At 32.9% G+C, this 20,424-nt stretch overlaps 4 protein-coding genes across 9 annotated transcripts; 2 read left to right on the top strand and 2 right to left on the bottom strand.

Annotated features, from left to right (window-relative positions):
- Positions 1-1,827: 1,827 nt before the first annotated feature.
- LOC107928877 (fatty acid amide hydrolase) lies at positions 1,828-8,382 on the top strand. 2 transcript variants are annotated; one of them, XM_016860155.2, is made up of 20 exons: positions 1,828-2,202; positions 2,314-2,423; positions 2,543-2,603; positions 2,812-3,002; positions 3,082-3,211; positions 3,326-3,403; positions 3,499-3,646; positions 3,811-3,923; positions 4,013-4,088; positions 4,269-4,340; positions 4,537-4,588; positions 4,781-4,861; positions 4,941-5,024; positions 5,125-5,228; positions 5,383-5,475; positions 6,513-6,581; positions 6,963-7,027; positions 7,290-7,351; positions 7,982-8,077; positions 8,174-8,382. In XM_016860155.2, exons 1-20 carry the CDS (start codon positions 2,124-2,126, stop codon positions 8,234-8,236), a joined length of 1,827 nt encoding a protein of 608 aa, XP_016715644.1. In that variant the 5' UTR covers positions 1,828-2,123; the 3' UTR covers positions 8,237-8,382. The 2 variants fall into 2 exon arrangements, 1 of the variants encoding a protein (XP_016715644.1); XR_005906007.1 differs by lacking the exons at positions 7,290-7,351; positions 7,982-8,077; positions 8,174-8,382 and having other exon boundaries at positions 1,889-2,202; positions 6,513-6,664; positions 6,752-6,974.
- Positions 8,383-8,703: 321 nt separating this feature from the next.
- On the bottom strand, positions 8,704-14,980 carry LOC107920824 (dehydrodolichyl diphosphate synthase complex subunit nus1). 5 transcript variants are annotated; one of them, XR_005906008.1, is made up of 9 exons: positions 13,774-14,980; positions 11,615-11,675; positions 11,052-11,322; positions 10,885-10,946; positions 10,233-10,431; positions 10,034-10,130; positions 9,450-9,532; positions 8,874-9,023; positions 8,704-8,842 (listed from the first exon to the last, which is right to left on the bottom strand). XR_005906008.1 is itself a non-coding variant. In XM_041082458.1 (8 exons), the coding sequence occupies exons 1-8, from the start codon at positions 13,914-13,916 to the stop codon at positions 9,016-9,018; spliced, it is 915 nt and encodes a 304-aa protein (XP_040938392.1). In that variant the 5' UTR covers positions 13,917-14,980; the 3' UTR covers positions 8,704-9,015. The 5 variants fall into 5 exon arrangements, 4 of the variants coding, with proteins under 4 accessions (XP_040938392.1, XP_040938391.1, XP_040938394.1 ...); XM_041082458.1 differs by having other exon boundaries at positions 8,704-9,023; positions 11,624-11,675; XM_041082457.1 differs by having other exon boundaries at positions 8,704-9,023.
- On the top strand, positions 14,114-14,766 carry LOC121211281 (uncharacterized). Its single transcript, XM_041083921.1, has 2 exons — positions 14,114-14,121; positions 14,259-14,766. Exons 1-2 carry the CDS (start codon positions 14,114-14,116, stop codon positions 14,764-14,766), a joined length of 516 nt encoding a protein of 171 aa, XP_040939855.1.
- A 1,916-nt stretch (positions 14,981-16,896) lies between the features above and the next one.
- LOC121210814 (mediator of RNA polymerase II transcription subunit 32) lies at positions 16,897-18,007 on the bottom strand. Its single transcript, XM_041082461.1, has 2 exons — positions 17,835-18,007; positions 16,897-17,699 (listed from the first exon to the last, which is right to left on the bottom strand). Exon 2 carries the CDS (start codon positions 17,677-17,679, stop codon positions 17,242-17,244), a length of 438 nt encoding a protein of 145 aa, XP_040938395.1. The 5' UTR covers positions 17,680-17,699; positions 17,835-18,007; the 3' UTR covers positions 16,897-17,241.
- Between the last annotated feature and the right edge of the window lie 2,417 nt (positions 18,008-20,424).

A 20,424-nucleotide genomic window follows, 5' to 3' on the forward strand; every position in this document is an offset into this window, starting at 1 on the left:
ATGACTCTAATTCACAAATAGTGAGTTACACGGCTTAGACACACGTCCGTGTTCCTAGCTCATGTGACTCTAATTCACAAACAGTGAGTTACATGGCCTAGACACATGCCCGTGTGACTTTAATTTGCAAACAGTGAGTTACACGATCGAACACACGGTCGTGTGGCATCGACAACCATTTTTTCTAATAATTGAAATTCGTAGATAATCGAGTTTTTGTTACACACCTGAAGTAGTTTCAAAGTAGAAACAACGCAGAGGGGCCCAAAACGACCATCCAATAACCAAGTAAACAACTTATTCGACAAAAATCACATATTTTAGCACAGAACTAATTATATCGAAAGTTTCGACACAAATCCTTCAAATGAAAGCAACACTTACTGTCAAATCATTAGCGATTACCCAAATTAACGTGTTGGGAATCACTACCTTTGATATTTACACCTAAAAAGAAAGCCAAACAATCATTTAACAAAGAATTCAAGTTAAACAATAGAAAAACCCAATTTCAAACACACGAATGAAGAACAGCAAAAATTTCACAGAAATAAGAGGAGATAACAGCAAAAACTTACTCAATCACCTTCCAATTGACGCAACGATCAATGTAAACCCTCAATTAGACCCGGTAGCAAAATTATTGAAGCAAATCCAAAGTAAAGAAAAAGAAATGAAGAAAATGAAGAAGAAATAAGAACAAGTAAAAGTAAAAAAGAAAAAGAAGAAGGAACGTTAAATAGATTTTTTTCTAATTTAACTAATAACTAAAATTTTGACTGTTAGCAAAAATATTTCTTAACGCATGCACTGAGACTAAAACACAGAACCAGAGAGAATATAGAAGCTTAACCATTGAACCAGCAAACTCATTCTTAACACAAATTCAAATTCAGACAAAATTAAACTTAAATTGATAGTTTAAAGATAAGGATTAAGTCAAATTAGAATAGCAAAAATTTTCAAAAACAAGGCTCAAACCTTTGACCTCAATCACATAAACAAAGCAGTTAGCCACAGATATAGAGACTTAACTATTGATAGAATTTATCAGATAAATATTCAAATTTTTAGGACGTTAAAGAATCCAAATATTATATGGTAGATGTTAATTATTTAAATACAAAAAGTTTTCTTACACTATCTTGTGGGAATTATGATACGATTTGAGAAAATAGAACTAGACACAAAAACTAGAGATGACTCGTTAACTCTTTAATTTGAGACATTCAAGACTTCGAAACGTGGTTGAGAGGACATTTGTTGTTCTAAAAAAATATTCCTCATATTAACAACATCACCTTAGTATAGCTTAAAAAAACAATGTTAGATTATACTTGCATGTTGCAAACTTTATAACTTCATTGATAAGTGGATTTGAGATGATTTATATTTCGAAGAGTGTTTGAAAGAAAGAGATGTTAATAATCTTAATGAAACAGATTTAGATGATGATGGTGATGAACTCAGTCAATGATCAACATTTGATGAAAATGAGATGTTAAATATTAAATAAGGGATAACTTGACAAATCTGGAACATTAGAACAATTAGATAAAAATACATATGATATTTATTTTTGTTGTTATTTCTAGTAGTAATTATATTATCAATTACTTTTTTATACTAACATAATATATATAATGATTTAATTTTAATTTTAATTATTTGTTTAATAACTTTTTTTATCATGGTAATAATTTTTTTATAATAATTAATATTTTTTAAAAAATATAAATTATGTAATTTGTATTCAAATAAAAATTGAGACGGATGATTCCAAATGAAGTTTCGTTTTGTATCTTCACGTCAAGACTCACGTGCTCCCATCTACTCATTTCTAACTAAATATTTAAAACACAGTGTTATCCTTTCATAAAGCTAAGCATAAGTAGTCAATTTCTAGGTGTAGTTCTATCGATTTGGACCACAAAGTATGAACGACCAATTCACGCTCCCCACCGTAACAAAGCAGCTTTTACGTAACAATGGCTACCAACCACTTCCTTTATCAGAGTGACTGACTCACGTGCTTTTGTTGAACACTTACCATCCAATAATAACAACTCCCAGATTCATAAATTCACGAGAAAATAAATCAACCAAAACACTGATTACCAACGATGGGGAAGAAGCGGGTAATGGTTCCGGCCAAGGAACTGGAATTGTCGACCGTTAAATACGAGAAAGAAACAATCCAAGGTATCAATTTTTATTAATTATATATGGGAAATGTGATACAATTCGACCCTTTGACTTGGAATTTGATAAACTTTTTTGTTCTCTTATTTATTTGGATCGATTGGGGTGCAGCTCCTCATTTGATGGGATCGATACTGAAGTTGTTTGTGAGGATAATTGAAATTCCAATTATAGGTTCTTTGATCATATCTTTCATGAAAAAGGAGAATAACATGGTTGAGGTTCGTTATTTTGTGTCGCTCTTTCTTTCGGCTTTAATATCCTTACTAGTTATTACTCAGTTTAAAATAGGGTATTCTTAAGAAAATTTTAATGATGATTTTGATTTTTGTATTTGCAGATGTTGCAGAACACTGAGATACCAGAAAAACCCATGTTTAAACCTGAATTTCCTCCTCAAGGTTTAGTTCATCACCCCCTTTTTCACCTTCTTTTTCTTGTTTGATTGTTTTTGTAAGAAACTTTTGTTCCTTTGATGAAAAGTGTACCATGTTTCAAGCCATGAATATTGATTCTAGCTGTTGAGTAATTTTTCGATAGTTTTGCATTTTCCCATGAGTCATTGGTCAGTTAGAAACCTAGCTGACTGTTTGTGTGATATCAAACCAGAAGCAGAACCTTCTGTTGTCATTGTGGATGAAGAAGGGGAACCTACTGATAGAGTTCAATCAGCCCTTAAGTGTCTTCCTCATTATGATCCTGCTAGTTGCTGGAGTGGGGATACACTTCCATCGTTCCGGTACTGGAAGATTCGTGACTTTGCTTATGCTTATCGATCAAAACTTGTGACACCTTCTAAGGTAAGTCATATGAAATGCTAGAGAGTTTTTTTTGGCTCTAAATCAGTTACAATGAAGATTCTCTCCTTTTGGTGTATAGATAGCAGAACAAATCATCACACTTGTTGAGGGGTGTAAATATCATAAGGCCCCAACACCATTATTGATTTCATTTGATGCTGAGGATATCAGGAAGCAAGCAGCAGCTTCAACACAAAGGTTTAAGGAAGGTATATCAGCATTATCTGTTCACGAAGCTTTTTAATCCACATATAATGGTTACTATAGGGTTCCTATCTGCAGAAATCTTGTAAATTCAAATCTCACTGCTGTGAGCCATGCAGGAAATCCATTGTCAATCTTGGATGGAATTTTCATGGCAATCAAGGATGACATAGACTGCTATCCTCATCCAACTAAGGGTAAATAAGCTTAGCATTTATTTTCTCAAAATAAATTTTCCTAGAAATGGTTTTAATGGCAGGAAGGACAGATTAGATTTTCTTTTTAATGACAGGTGCATCAACATGGATGCATGAGGTTAGGTCTGTTGAGAAGGATGCAGTTTCTGTCTCAAGATTGCGGAGCTGTGGTGTGATTTTTATTGGGAAGGCCAATATGCATGAATTTGGCATGGGCACAACTGGAAACAATCCAAATTATGGGTAAATTTTTTGTTTTCCAGATGTATAAAGATGCACACTTGCATATGCTACTTCAGTAATGTTTCTATTGGCAGTTATTTGTATTTACCTTTTTTTGACTATTATTCCACCCAAATTTCTAGAAGTTATCTCATATTTATACTTGTTAATGTATTGAGGTGCAGAACAACCAGAAACCCTTATGCACATGAAAGATATACAGGTGGATCTTCCTCTGGCCCAGCAGCAATTGTAGCTTCTGGTCTATGTTCTGCTGCCCTAGGAACAGATGGTGGAGGTTGGAAAAATTATTACCTTAGTTTGAATCTTTTTTATTTCATTTACCATATACTGATATTCTACTGGTTAACTGAATAAAAAAGGCAGGTTCTATTCGCATTCCTTCATCCCTATGTGGTGTAGTGGGCTTGAAAACAACTTATGGAAGGACAAACATGGGAGGGTAAGCTCTTCTTCTAGGCCGCATAACAAATTACTGATTTATATTTTATTGAAAACATAAGAATACTTCATTGTTGGTTATCATGGAAATTGTGAACCAAAATTTTATAATGCTCAAGCAAACCTTTTTTAAAACCTTCAGGACTAAATTTATTGTTTTTGCAATGATTTATCTGCGTAGATCATTATGTGGATCTGGGACTGTGGAAATTGCTGGACCAATAGCGTCAACAGTGGAAGATGTCATACTAGTGTAAGAACCTGGTGCTTGTCAATAGATTTTACAGTTGTGTGGTAACAAATTGATGTAATCTCTAAGCAGTTAGATCATGCAAATTCTGGATTTTTGGTAAACTGAGCAGCTAAACTTTCTGATAGTGGTGGAACTTGGAAAATATTGATAAACTGGTGTTTCGTAATATTGCTAAGTGTGCTGAGGCCTTTTCCAGGTATGCAGCTATTTTGGGTTCCAGTCCTGAGGACAGAATCAGTTTGAAACCGGTAACCTCGACAGCCTTAGTAGTACTTGTCCAAAAATATTACTTCTACTGAATTACTGCTTCTTAATTCCATCTTTCCTATTCCATGTTAAGGAACCGTAAATTTCTTTCTAAGTTACTAATTGAGTTAAGCTAGTCAGCCTTGCATTTTCATTGCATCTGTTAATAATCATTGTTGTAATGTATTTTGTAGTCTCCCCCTTGTTTGCCTATTTTGTCATCACTTGAGAATGTTAACATTTTGGGATCATTGCAACTGGGGAAGTATACAGAGGTAAACTGGAAGTAGATTGAATTCAAGTAATGTTATTTCTTGTAATAAATGTTTCTCAGTGTGCAGTTTTCCCCTGCAGTGGTTTAATGATGTGCATTCAACTGATATCTCTGACGTCTGTGAAGATGTTCTCAACCTTCTGTCAAAAAGCCATGGATGTAAGGTAAGTTGGTTACCATTTTTGTTTGCTGTCTTTTCCCATTTTCTTCAACTTTATCATTTGACATACTCATGTTTTACAACTGATGTTGTTATGTTTCAAGACAATAGAGATAGTAATACCAGAACTACATGAGATGCGTATAGCTCATCTTGTTTCAATTGGATCTGAATCACTATGCTCGCTAAATCCTGATATAGAAGATGGGTAAGCTTCTTTGCTTTAGAATATTTAGCCTAACTAAAACTGGGGATTTATTAACACTAATGATTGTAAGTATAAAAGTATTATTGTAGTTCCCTATCTTCAATGCCTTATTAGTTTAGACAGATATGGCCTAATTTCCTTCTAAATTTTGTAGGAAAGGTGTGAAATTGAATTGTGATACTCGCACTTGTATGGCACTTTTTCGAACATTCACTGCATCAGACTATGTTGCTGCCCAGTGTCTTAGGTAAGGCAAAAATGACAATAGTATGATTTACAACTCTGTTGCTTGATCTTGGGATCTATAGTAGCTATTTGCAACCAGCAAGCATCTCAAAATTACACACACGCGCGCGCGCGCGAAAGAAAGAAGAAAAGAGAAGATTCAACACATAATGAATCCTCAACATTTATGATCCTTAAAGGAGAAAGAGCTTTGCTTTTGTTGGCAAATAATGTCTTTTAGATGTTAGAGATATTTGTAATCTGGTTTCCATTTAAATATTCTCTTGAAAGATCTGCCATAGCTTGCTGGATGATAGAATGCCGAGTTCTTAGTATCGAACTGTGAATTCTATTTTTTTTTAAAAAAGTAAAATGAAGAGAGGGAAGGGAACAAAAGTAAGGGTGATGGCATAGTCAACCAAAAGAAGGATACAACGAGGAAAACAAAAACCGGGCCAAACTGGCTGGTCAGACTGGAAACTGGAGGTTTGTCTGGAAAATATAATGCATATAACTAATATTTTTAAACCGGTAAAGATTAGTATTTGCTTTCTATAGTTTTTTTTTTTTTTTTAACAATGATGAGATTGAACCTTCTTAGATTTATATTAAAAACCTTACCACTAAGTCAAAAACATATCCTTATCAATTATTTACTATATTTCTTATTTCTTAAACTTTAAATTTATTTTTTGAATATTTAAAAATGGTTTTGATCAAACCGACCAGTATTGTTTCGACTAGTTTTACCACTGGTCTGGTTTTTTTAACCATAGAATGCTGAAGATGTCAGGGAGATAAGGAGCAACATTGCCCTGAAATCTTGGATTTGAATCTGATAATAATTGAGAATGTTGTCTTTACTTGAATTGGAAGTTTAATTAAAAGAAAGAGAAGAAATGAAAGTGCAGTGTATTGGGCACATTCTTTGAGAGTTCACACTTCTATCTTAAACCCACATTTGATGAACGCTTTTCCCCCTCTCCACCCCCCTCACTGACTTAAAACTTGAATGCATTTGTTACTTCCTACTTGGCCTTACTTGTTTCAGTCTTTCAGGCGAAGGATAATGCACCATCACATGGAGATCTTCAAGAAGGTTGATGTCATAGTGACCCCGACAACTGGGTATGTAAACTTAATCGTTCAACTATTTTGATGAAATTCTTATCAGTGGGCTCATCTATCATCATCATTTGCAACGACTTCTGGTATTGAACTGATTCAAGCCTCTTCTTTGAAGAGTTTAGCCTTTAAACAATTATTCTGTTTGACTAAACATGCCATTCTTGGGTAAGTTATGGTGCTAGGGTGGGAGGATGTACCAAGTCATTAGAAAAGGGGAAATGGTGTAACTTGCAAAACTACCAGATACCATTCTTTTGCACGCTGGAGGAACTCTGCTCAAACCCTGCTGCTTAAGAACTAGTTCTTATTCCCGCATTATTTGCATATGAGAATATCTTTCAGTAATCCTTTCAATAAATGACTTTTTTTTTTTTGCAACAGCATGACAGCACCAAAAATACCACCTGGTGCTCTGGAAAATGGAGAATCGAACATGCAGGTTTCAGGTTTGTCATCTATTTTGCTTCAACTCTTTTCTTAGAAAACCCATATCTGACACCCATATCTCAAGCATACCCAGACTAGGAAATGGATAGATGATCCTCCAAATACATAAAAAAACTTAGAAACCGGTGTTGGACATATATCTGATATTCAGATCTGAGTCCGAACAATTTAATTCATATCATCATACAGAGTGACATATGGCTTACTCTTTGTATCGTATAGACTGTACTGTCTTCTGATACGTGGCTCACTTTGTTATAGGTTATCTCATGCGGTTCATTCTTGCTGCTAATCTTCTTGGTCTTCCTGCCATTACTGTCCCTGTAAGTGAGATGCATTTCTTTTCTCCGTAATGGTATAGCATTAAATTTAACAATTGACAGGAGAAAGGGTCAAAACTCAAATCTACTATTTCTGTAATGGAGCAGACCAGTTTGATGTACTTACTGGAACCTTTGTTTTTCCTACAGCTTCGGTGCTAAGAATTTGAACATTTTACTTTAACTTTACTCAATTTGACACTTTGAGTCAAGGATCCTGGAAACATTGGAGTGATTTCCATCGCTTTTTCTTGAGCGAATGATTGAAAAAGGCTTGCCTCTTGAATTTGAAAGAGCACTGCCTTTTTACTTGAGATTCCAAAAGCGATCTTATATTTTGTTGGATTTGGTTATGCCTTGTTGCATAACAGCTTAGACTTTGATCAGGAAAACGGAAATGTCAAGAATGATATTTGCCAAAAGAAAGGGGGAAAGAGGACAAAAACTAGTTGAGTCAAGGTCAAACTTTGGGTGTATTTTCGTCAAACTTATTAAATTTTGTGTTCCAGCTCGACCTCGAAACCTAAACCGGGTCGATTTTATCATGTTTTGCCATAAGAATACCTAAACTGTTGTTGTAGTGAAACCATCACCATTCTTGGCTCATTTTCTTATTTCTTTTGTCGATTCCAGGTTGGTTATGACAAACAAGGACTTCCAATAGGTTTACAACTAATAGGTCGTCCATGGGGTGAAGCTACAATCCTACGTTTGGCTTCTGCAATTGAGGTACAAACAAAGTTTATATTCCTTCAAAGATAACGCTCTCAACTTTATATTCGAGTTTGTATAACTAAATATAAGGCAATCATCTCGTGTTTCCAGGAACTTTGTGCTGAATCCAGGAGGAAGCCTGCTTCGTTCCATGACCTCTTAAAGACCAAGTAAAAGCATTCATGGACTACGTTTTATTGCAGATACCTATGTTTATATCACCTATGATGATGTATCATGTAAACATTGTTTGCTTATTTGATATCTGCTATCATTTCGACAAACCATACTGGAAATAAACCGATTATCTATTTGATTCATCTACATTGTTTTCTATAAACTACCTGCTGTTATTGACTTCAGTTTTACCACACCATGTGCTTTCAGTTGAAGCTACATGGAACGGATTGCTAGGAAGCAAATAGTTACCTTTTCGTTTGTCAATATCAAAATATTTCATCTATATAATTACAGACTAGAGAGTATAGATTCACTGACGATGTCTGGAAACAGAGAATTGAGCTCAGATAGTGATGAAGCCTTTTTCTCTGCTATGCTGTTATTTACCACCCTTGATATTCTAGAGCTTACTTTCATAGCCATTGCCTACTGTAATCACGTTTCCAATTGATGTTTACAAATTTACTACTAAAAGTGCTCTATAAGTAAACATTTTTCATGCCAAGAGTTTACATGAATTCTATCAAATACATGCATATCTAATCATTAAAACTGAAACCCTGTTTTTTATCACCTGACTTGGCTGTCTGCTTACAATAAAAGGGTTAATTTTCTAATTAACAACTATAAATATGTTTTAATACATGTTTGATTGCATCTAGAAATTTATCAGCGAACAAGGTTTCCATATTACTGGTCAAACTTGAAGCTCACATATATATTATCTATAACATGACGACTTGTCCAGGAAAATGACCTCTTAATTCAGCACTTCATTTACCTGTTGAAACATGAAACCCTAGATCAGTTTCACCAAAATGCAATTGTCATTTCCACAACACGCTCAATTCTACCAAATAATGATAATAAAACATTAGCAAGAACCTCATGCCAGTCTCACACGACAACAAGATTATTTCCTCAGATGGAGATCTTGAATAGCTAAGTTATATAGATAAAAACACATGGAACTTAGGCTTGGTTTAGAATTGACTGTGTTAGAACAAAGACAGAAGCAAACTTGGAGCTTCAAAAATTGAAAGAAAAAGATCGCATAAATTATAGTAACTCTAGTTTGGGGACACCATTTCATATATATCAGTTTGGTTCTTTATCTTCTATTGAAAACATTTCCATTCTTTATTTTTCCTTCGACCCTTTTTGTGAGGTTACTATAACTTATAGTGTAAGTCAAAGGAACACTTACCGTAGTTTTGTCGTACCATTGTGAATTTGTAAATAGCCTTAATTAGTGACCCATAATTCATGGACTTCAAGAGACCCATATGTCTGTTTAAAAAGAACAGATTATAATTAGGCATAAGGGAGCAGATTTATTCATGGAAAAAAAAAAGTCTAAAGTTCTAAAATGGCTAACTATATCTCTTAACACGCTAGAACCTATGCAAACACCACAGCAGCACTCAAGCTAAGACTAAAATTGCTTTAAGAATACTTCCAGATGCCTGATCATGCATGATAAAACCAAATCCTTAAAAATCTCGAAGCAAAAATTAACTAATTGAGCTTTTATGTATTTCCTCAATGGCAATCTTTACTTTTTCCCTTCAAACATAAAACGGAAAGAGGAATACACATCCACCGGATCTACATTTATTCATTTTTTTCTTTTATAAAACACATTGATAAATTGCAAGAAAGACCATTTCGAAAGTTTCAGTCTTTCATCAGACAGAGTCCTATTCTAAGCATCATTGATGAAGAAGAAAAAACCAATGGTAGTTTCCATTATTCCAAGTCTCAAAGAATTTACGTTAAGAGAATACTTACACAATCTCAGTGTATTTAATCCTCCAGGCAGGGAAACCTAAGTGACACCTGGCAGGTCCATATACTAATAAAAGATCCGGTTCTGGCCCTCCGCTCCCTAACAGAAAAGATGAAGTTCAAAAGTCAAATTAACAAATAGTAAAAAGAACTGATAATAACACCTATAGTTCACCAAGTTGATCAGACAAGAAAAACAAACCAACAGTTTTGAGTGCCTCGGTCATTTGAGATTCAGTGAAGATTTTCTCTTTCTGATTTTGGTCAGTCACACCTGATTTTGAGTACTTCATAAAAAGTACATTGGCTGCTTTGGCAACTGCTTCTTTCCCATCAGAAAATGACACAAACTCCAGAGTCATATGTTGTTGGTCTAATAGCACATTATTTTCATGAGCATCCTACATAGCATATATGGAAGGTTGCCAGTAGCTTAGTACCTTTCGTAACATCACATCAAAATAGTAATCAATAGCTTCACACCAGTTTGGAGCCAAGCAAACAAAAGGTATAAGGAATAGCTCTAGGATGTAAATTTTTCAGAAAGAAACCTAGGAGTGCAAGAGTATAAAAGCAGTCAACAATAAGACTAATACAAATGTTACAAATATGCATCAAGCTTTTATAGGAGGTTCAAGACTGTGCGTGAAGTTGACATTATAACTACAACTTTTTGGCTGCTTGGTATCATAAAGAACCCTTGAGTATCAAAGATCAATATGCTGTTACAAAACATGCAAGTTTGTTTTGGCAACTGATCAGCAATTTGGTTAATTTATATTGAGTAAACGATGTTAATAAGACATGGTAAACTACATAAAAGAGTGGTTCCACCTTATGCAGAGAGATAGTACCTGAAACAATATTGCACCATCCAAGTTTTCCAAGATGAAATCCTTTGATTTCTTCAGTATTCCTAGAACAACAGAATGTTACAACAACACTATTGCATAAACATAAAAACTGCGGGTATATCATTCACCTAATGAACCTAGTGACAATGAGAAACCGGAACTCCTACCTTCATTATCATAAAGGCAAACATGTTTGACACCAACAGCTTCCAGCCATTGCAAAAGCTCGATAATTTTCGAAGTTTGATAAGCTCCTTCGCTTTCTATCACAATAGCCAGATAGCGGAGCTTGGCTATATGGAGGGATTTGTATCTACCCAGCAGTCCCGAAGAGATAAGATAGCTTTCAAGCACATTAGCAATATCCAATGTAAAGTTGCATATGCTGATAATAAAATGTACGAGATGCCACAATGATCGAAGGAGAAGATTTCCGATCTGCGCAAAACCTTAAACGATGAATATCTAATTCAATTCAAGAAAAATAAATGACATTAAAACAACACCAGCACATCAGCCATGATAACTTGACACAAAACTTTCATCTCTAGTACTCTTTAAAGTCCTTTGTTACACACTAAAATAATTGTTACCCCCCCCCCAAAAAAAAAAAGGTAAAACAATTGATAACGGATCACAATTCAAAGCGTTGAATAGCTATCCATAGAAAATTGAACAGTGAAAAGGGACATCAAAAGTAAAGCTAGTAATAAAAGTAAAAGAAATATACATCACGTACTTGAGCAGAACAGCGATGCAACACCCGTGATTCATTGCTGAAATCCATTAATCTTAGAAAGAAAAAGAAACCCAATTAGTCAACAAAGGAGAATATATATACTTTGAAGGGAATAATGAGTTAAGAAAGTGGAATCAATCAAGATTCTAACATTTAAACCAAGTAGGTGAAGGATAACGCTCTTGTTATTGAGTGGAATCGAAGCTTGGAGCGAAAGGAAATTTATCCAAATCAAAAGCTTTGCAAGAGAAGAGAGAGTGCGTAAGACCCGAAGAAAAAGAGGAAAAGGGCATGTTTTGAAGATTAAAGATATAAGAAAAGAAGGAAGAAAGTGAAAATTACGTAACTCAGTGAAGACAGAACTGAAAATTGTATAACGTTTTTGTTTCCGTTTCCTCAGTCGCACCCAACGTTTTCTACTGCAACTGCAAAAATATCTATTAACTGTATGTAAAAGGCTTTCCTTCTTCACACGTGCCATTCATTCAAATTTAATATTTAATTCTTATACTTTAATTTCTAATCAAATTTAATTATTATATTTTTATAATTATTATATTATTTATTAAGTATTTTACTAAATTAGTCTCACCCTCGATTGGGTTATCAATTTAGTTAAAAAAATATGGAAATACTCTTTTTTAATTAAAATAAATTATACCATTCAATATTTTAGTTTTTTCATTTTAACAAAAAAACAATTAAAATATGCATATAGTGAGATTTGAACTCGTACCAATAGTATTAGAAAAGCCTTTAATTAACCACTCGGATAAATCTTTATTTTAATTGTAATGCATTTAATATTATTTATTTAATGTATTTATATGTTTAAATATCGTTTTACTCATAATTTAATTTAACATTTTGTTTTAATATCGTGCATATTTTATATGCTATTATGATTAATTAATTTTAAACCATTTCATTATTTATTGTATGTTATTTTTAAACACATTTATATTTTAAATCTATAATTTTCACATACATACCTATGTAATAATATTTCTAATATTAATTAATTCATGTAATTTAAAATCTTTAAAATATACAAAAAAAAAAGTATGGCTTTGTTAAAAGGTGACAGTGATCTTCTTTTCCTATTTCACCTTATAAAAATGGTTATATTTTAATTTTGTTATTTTATTATGTTTAAATTTTAAATTTTAAATTTTAAATTTTAAATTTTTATTTTTAACATAATTTAATTTCTATATTTTTATAATGTCATGAGTTAGTTCAAATAATTAATATCATTAACTATTTTAATTAAATTTTGATATATTTTTTATAAATAAAAAAATTATTCTAACAAAAAGAAGTTCTATTTCAGTATTTTGAATTGAAATAAATGTTTTAATAAATCAACATCAATTGTCGAAATTATCAAAAGTGATAATTATTTAAATTAACTAATGATATCATAACAATAACATGATATAAAATTTTAATAAATATTTTTATAATTTTTAATAATTTTATATTTTTAAAGATATTAATTTCTTTTGTATGAAAAATATTAATTTTTAATTATTTATTAATATGATATAAAATAAAATAATGCTACATCACCACAACTTTACTCGTGGCACCACATGTAAAAAAAAAAAAGTTTCATACGCACGTTAGCCGTGATGGAAAACGAGCAACCGTTTTATGCCCGCGTGAGACGTGAGGAAGGTTCTCACAGGCAAATTGTCGAACACATGATAGGCTTTAATCGAGTGGATCCCTAAACTCAAAAAACCTTCTCTATCTGAATTTGCAACCAAATCTGCTTTACCGAAAGCTAAAAGGGAACCTAGGAATGGAGTGAAATGATTTCATGCGGCAGCAATTAGAATGTGGAAGTCAATTAGTCAAGCGGGACAACAACAATGGACGTTTTAGTAGAAGTTAGATTTGTTTGAAATCAAGGTGTGTTTTCGTCTCAGTGTTTTGATCTTAATTTTGCAGTCTTTAGTGTTGACGTTTCAGTTTTAAAACCAATGATTTATTCCATTTTCAAAAACCAAGTCTTCATTAGAAATGGCTCCTGGATTCCACCAACTTGTGCTAAGAATGCGAGTTTTCTTCGAATAATTTCAGCGTTAGTTGTTAGATATGAATCTGGAATCGCAGAAAGTAGACACTGGTTTAAGACTTCTTACCTCATAAACACAATTGGGCTGTCTCCGCAATCTGCTGTATCAGTGTCTAAGAAGCTCCATTTTGAGACCTCTAAACAACCAGACACTGTGATTTCCTTCTTAAAAAAACATGGCTTTTCAAAAACCCAGATAAGAAACATCATTCAGAGATGGCCTGAATCTCTTTTGTGCAACCCTGAGAAAACCCTTTTTCCCAAACTTCAATTCTTTTACTCCAGAAGGATTTCACGTTTTCAACTTCTAAGAATCTTGGCTGTAAACCCAAGTGTCTTCAGAACTAGTTTAGATAACTCCATCATCCCAAACTTCAACTCCTTCAAGGAATTCACTAGATGCGACGATGATCAGGTGTTTTTAGCATACAAGAACGATTCTAGCATTCTTACGCGTAAATTTCAATCCGTTTTTGCTCCTAATCTTGCAATCTTGAAAGAATCCGGCGTGCCTGAATCAACTATTATTGTTGAACTTGTCCTTCACCCAAGAATCTTTTCAGTCAAGCCTGATAAGTTTAGAGGAATAGTTGAAGAAGTAAAGAAACTGGGATTTGATCCTTCAAAACGTAGTTTCCTTACAGCTGTTCAAGCATTCTTACAGCTTAGCAAATCGACATGGGAAAGGAAGATCGATCTTCTAAAACAATGGGGTTGGTCTAATGAAGAAGTTGTTTCAGCTTTCGAGAAGTATCCGAAAACCATGATGTTTTCAGAGCAGAAGATCAGTGCGATAATGAGCCTTTTTGTCGACACAATGGGATGGAAATCGTCGTACATTGCTAAGCGTCCGGTTCTTCTTGCGTATAACTTGGAGAGGAGAATTATCCCCAGGTGTTTGGTTCTTCAAGCTTTGTTATCCAAAGGTTTGATCCAGAAATTCAGTCTTAATCTTCTGGTGGAGTCTACTGAAAAGAAATTCCTTCAAAGGTTTGTCATCCCTTATAAAGATCCTTATTTACTGAAACTATATGAGCAAAAGTTAGGCCTTCCAGAATAAATAGCATGATTGTATGTCACTCCGACTTGTATGTATCAAACTCCACTATAATTAGACATTTCTACATTTTTTCATGCACATGAACACTGATAAGTATGGTTTAGATGCTAAAACTGCCATGATTGTTTGAAGGTTGAGTTTTTCTCCATCTTCTTCATTTGTCTTTTTATTTTCATCTGTCTTAATTTTGTATATTATTGGTTCATCTATCTATTTTTAAATGATTTGACAAATAATATAAGTTTAATCGAAAACTAAAATAACTTTTCATGTAAAGAGGGTTAAGTAAGTAATTATGTGTTTTTTTTTCTATTTTTACCCTTAACCTATTCAGTGAAGTGATGAACTAAGTATTCCAGATTTGTGCATATAAAAAATTAGGGTATTAAATGGTGCATAAACCTGGCAATTTAATCATGTCGATACATTTGAGATTGACACGGCAAAATTTAATGTTATAAAGGTGTAAGACATTCATTTTCATTTTAATGATTACAATTTTATGAGCAAAAGACACAAAAACTAACGGTTGGGTAAAAATATGATAGAAATCTTTGTATAAAAATCTTTGTATTAAAAGTTGAATTGTATTTTATTCTCTATATTAAAAATGAATAAATTAATTTTTCTAAGTTAAATCAAATAGCAACTGAATTTTTTTTTTTAAATTTCGTCCATTTTTATTATTAAAAACTTATCACTATATGTCAGCATGAGATGTATATGACATGCTATATGTCGCTGTCTAGTTATTTTATCAATCATGTCAGTTTTTAACTGTAAAAATTGATAAATTTTTAACAGAGATGATTAGTTTACTTTTTGGTCTAATGTACAAAGACCAATTTGCTCATTTTCTTAAGTAGATGAGACAAAATGCAATCTGACTCTTAATACAAAATTCTCAATATACCTTTACCTAAGATTTGTGGGGATGGATGGATATTAATCGATAAATTGAAAATTAAAATCAAACATCTCCAACTTATTAAGGCTATTTTACCAATCATATCCTAAGTTATGGATCGAAGAAAATGTGTATTAGATACTAAAAAACTAGAAAACCTTCAAAATACTCCCATCTTGAATGTAAAAAGAAATCCCCACGTTTCAGTATAATTCCTTTTTTTTCTTTTAATTTGAAAAGTTGTAATATAGCACACTTAGGATTAATTTTAAACCAAAGAATTTTCATTAATCAGAATAATAAAGCACATTTTCACGAAATCGCTCATGCAATCATATTCATACGTATCATTTACGGAATATTTCCATTTTCTATGATTCTTCAGCAAGAAAGAGAGGACTCGATCAAGTATATGTTTACAATATCATAAATTGTCAAAAACATGTAGATATGGTAATGTTTTCATCGAGTTGTGGACGTATATGTGTGTGCTTGTGCCAATGAAAATATGAAATATGAGCTATGTCATCAAAACCAGGGGAAGCCTTATTGTCTGTTCTTCGTAAAAGTTGAAAGTTTTGAACAGGGTAATATGAACAGTAATTGTCATCAGAAATAATAAAGAAAACTGTTAGATATTAACTGTTGGAAAAATCAACATTGAAGCAAAATAAGCTATTAAACAACATAGTTGACAACGACAGGTTTGGTAAGGCAATCTAGTAACCTTTTTTAACTAATGTGTGTTGATAGGACTCAGAGGTGAGTGTCAGATAAGGATGTTGAACATGGGCACTTAAGGAAACATAAAAAGATCTATCAAAGGATGTTAAAAGTTGAAACATGCACTATAACAATCTGTAAACCATGAATTGTCAAGATGCCCATACACTGTTTTCTACTAACACATGACATTGCTCCATATTGCCACAAATCTTAATTTTTGTTGATGTACCGGAGTCTAAAATCCATGTTTGACGTGTATCCGGACATGAGTATGGGGATAATCCTCTAAAGACTGGATATATAGAAAACCTTTTTTTCAAAAAATAAAAGTAAAAGAACATACCAATGCAAAACGCGCACCGCGCACCCCATCCACGCCTCAACCAAGTCCAAGCAATACAGACAACACTCAGTCAATAACAGTAACATTATATACTAGGAACAAAGACAAACGAAATACAGAATCTCATTTCACTTTACTAAACGTCTAATGATAGTTGTCCAAAAACAAATGAATTTATTGAACTCGTGATTATAAAAAAGTACATAGTATTGAGATGGGATGCTTCCCAGTAACCAATATCCTGGCAGAGTTGCAGTATGATTTACATCATTAAATAGATTTGTAGTAGTAAAACATAAGATGCCATAGAATGCTACAACATAACCACTCATATACCAACGGATTATTATCACTTCGCCAGCAACTTTAAACGCTTACGATATGTCTCCTCAATGTAAATAAGGAAATGAACATTAGAATTGAATCATAGAACTAACATGGGTCAGCATTCAAAACCACTTGTTGGAGTTGTAGTGTATAGAAGAAGAGCAAACAATACCTACTGAGCAGCATCTTCAGGGAATCTAGCATCGAAAGGTGCCGAAGGGTGGGCATGAGCCGCTGCACCACCAGCATTTCCCGAACCATGCTGCAGCTCAATCACAAGCCACCGTACAGCTTTACTCATCTGCTCCAAACGAACGGCACTGATGGGAGGAAGGCCGGCTGAGTGCTGCCCCGACTTCCCAGCCATATAGCCAGTGGCTTCATCGACAAGGCACTCGGATCCAATCCTTTGTTTGATGGACTCGACGAACTCCTCAGCTTGATCACAAGCCACTCTGAATAATTCCCATTTCTGCTTGAAGTTCTCCAGAGCAGCATCGGTGGCTGCCGTCTTTTGGGCAGCTGAAGATTCCTTAGTTTCGAGAACATGAGCTGCCGCACCAACAAATTCTTGGTAGGCGCTGTTTAAGGAATCTACTATGTTGTCCATTACTCTTCAATTCCTTGTAACTATCAGTTAAATAACAAAAACCTTGAATTAATTTCCATATCTAACTTATACGAACATACCAAAATTACAAGTGTAGGGCAAAGAAATCAAATAATCCCGAAATAGAACCAAAAAATTAGCAATTAATGGGATACCTGGGAATTCAATTGTCGTTGATTGAGAATCCTAAAAAGAAAACCAGAAAAAAGAAACGAGATTTTACTACAGCCGCCAAATGCGGAAGAGAAACTGCCGTAAAATTGGGGAATCACAGTGGGCTTTTGTTCGGAATTCGGATACTAGATCATTAAGTCCTTTGTTTCGCTTATTTTTGGGCTGTATAAATAAAATATTTAAATATGAATTAAATGTAGTGTATTTAATAAAAATATTTTTCAATAATACTTATTATTAGCAATTTTTTATTTGATTATCTAAATACATTTGAAAAATAATTTCCGTTTCATTTTAAAAATATTTAAAAATATTTTAATATTAAAAATTGATTTAATGAAAAATACATTTTAAAAACATTTATTTTTAAAAAAGTAAATTAAAGCCGTGACTAATAGGGGTATTCAAACTTCAGGTTAAAATTGAATTAACTGATCGAACTGATCTAATTCAGTTAATCGTTCGGTTAACCGATCTAGTTTAGTCAGAAATTGATTAAAGATTTTTTGGAATTTCAATTAACGGTTAATTCGATTCGAAATCGAGTAATTCACCAAATTAACTGAACTTAATAAATAATATTATATATTATATATTATATATTATATATTATATATTATATATTATATATTATATGTATTAGACTATTAGCCCACTGCTTATCCAGGCCCCAACCACCAGCCTACCCCCTAGCACTCTTACCTAGTCAATATACATTTAATAAATCCAACCCAATTCCAAAAACTAAAATTAATTTAATAAAAAATCCTAAAAAAAATTGAAAATCCCTAACCCTATTTTGATTTTTGATATCCCAAAATTAAAAATCCTTTGAAATTTCCCAAAATCCATATTGTCGATACTCCAACACTGACAACACACTCACCACTAATCACCACCATCCGACATGCACGTAATCCTCCAATCTCTTATGAAATCCCTAACCTAGTAACCATAAATCCCTAATCCCTAATCTCATCTCCCTAAATTAAAAATCATCTGAAATCTCCCAAAATCCCTACTGCTAACAACAACTAGTCACCATTGTTCGGCATTTACCAGGTCACTATCATCGTAGTAATATTGACTTTGATATCTCATTTGTATTTGTTCCTATCTATCTTTGCTAGTTCTTTCTAGAAAGTATAGACAAACCGATAGTTATGTTCATAAATTTGATATTTCCTCTATTTTTTCTCTTTGTTTCTCTTATCAAGTTTATTGTGGTTGTGCTCTACTTTTGTTTCCTGGGTCCAATTTTCAAGTTCAATCACCTATTGGGTCAATTTTCATTCGGATAAGAAAGAGTGAGCTCTGTTTTCCAAAACCATAATCCAATCATTGACTAGATAACATGTGATCATTTTTTACCTTAATGATCATGAATCCATGTGTTTCTAGTTTTGTTTCATAATTTGTTCAACCATATTAGAGTGCCCTTCTTTTAGTTGATAGAAGAATTATTAATATTTTTGCATCAACTGGTGCATGCTATTAAAATGCTTTGCTTGTGAGTTGCTAGCTTTCATTTTCCAGTTTCGAGTTCTTCTTTAAAGATATTCTTCAACACATTGTAGCAATTGCAGGCATCAAAATTCCAACTCATAATCAAGAATTACAACATGATATATGATTAGATAAATTTTACTGGCATGGTTACGAAAGGGATCAAGAGTTTAGAGATTGGTATGATTACTGAACTCAACATAGCCATGACCAATAAGTCTTATAATTGGTGGTGTAATACCCCGAAAATTTTTACAGTAAAATATTATCCGTGATATAGTAAAATAAGGAAATAAAGTGACAAAAAGGGAATTTTTGAGTGATTTCAATATTGAGAAGTATATTATGATATATTAATTCAAGAAAGGACTAAATTGCAAAGATGAGAAAAGTCTTGTTGCACAAGAGTAAATACTCAAAAATTAAAGGGTTGAAGTGTAAATATAAAAAAGTTGAAGGACTAATAGTACAAATATTTTAAGGGTGGAATGATCTATAAACCAAGAAAAATTGATGAATTAGGACCAAATTGAATAGGTAAAAAAATTATGAGGGACTAAATCACAATTTTACCAAATTAAGTGATGACTCAAGGATGGAATTCTAAAAGATCATGAAGGGAAAAATGGTCAATTAGTAAGAGAGAGAATTCTAGAATGTAATGATTATGTTGATGATATTTTAAATTAATTAATTAGATAAATATTATTTTATTAATATTTTATGAGATGTTTATTATTATTATATTATTATTTATTTAGTATAAAAGGAAGGAAAGATGAAGAATTATCAACACATTTCCTTTCCCATGCAAACTAACGTAAGATAAGAAGAAGAAAAGAAGTTTGCTTTCTTTACAATTTAGTCCTTCCACCAAAAATTCATTATTTTCACCTAAAAATTGAAAAAATTTCCATAGCCATCAAGAGAGAAAGATAGCAAGGAGATGATGGGGAGCAAGAATATCAAGTTGGATTTAAGAAATCGAAGCTGGAGGAGAGAGAAAAATCAAGTTAAAGATTGAAATCAATAAGAAAAGGTAAGTACATCAAGATTTCAATATGT

This window comes from Gossypium hirsutum, chromosome A12 (genome assembly GCF_007990345.1).
Source record: "Gossypium hirsutum isolate 1008001.06 chromosome A12, Gossypium_hirsutum_v2.1, whole genome shotgun sequence".
NCBI lineage: Eukaryota > Viridiplantae > Streptophyta > Magnoliopsida > Malvales > Malvaceae > Gossypium > Gossypium hirsutum.

What these genes read in the sequence shown, in the direction of transcription:
- LOC121210814 (XM_041082461.1), bottom strand. Translation starts at nt 17,679, where the DNA reads ATGGACAACATAGTAGATTCCTTAAACAGCGCCTACCAAGAATTTGTT.
- LOC107928877 (XM_016860155.2), top strand. Translation starts at nt 2,124, where the DNA reads ATGGGGAAGAAGCGGGTAATGGTTCCGGCCAAGGAACTGGAATTGTCG. An exon ending in CCTAGGAACAGATGGTGGAG is followed by an intron (nt 3,924 to 4,012) that starts GTTGGAAAAATT and finishes TAAAAAAGGCAG; the next exon opens with GTTCTATTCGCATTCCTTCA. An exon ending in GGAAGGACAAACATGGGAGG is followed by an intron (nt 4,089 to 4,268) that starts GTAAGCTCTTCT and finishes TTATCTGCGTAG; the next exon opens with ATCATTATGTGGATCTGGGA.
- LOC107920824 (XM_041082457.1), bottom strand. Translation starts at nt 13,916, where the DNA reads ATGATGTTTCTTATCTGGGTTTTTGAAAAGCCATGTTTTTTTAAGAAG. An exon ending in GTTCTGCTCAAGTACGTGAT is followed by an intron (nt 11,323 to 11,614) that starts GTATATTTCTTT and finishes GGTTTTGCGCAG; the next exon opens with ATCGGAAATCTTCTCCTTCG. An exon ending in ATGGTGCAATATTGTTTCAG is followed by an intron (nt 10,432 to 10,884) that starts GTACTATCTCTC and finishes TATGCTATGTAG; the next exon opens with GATGCTCATGAAAATAATGT.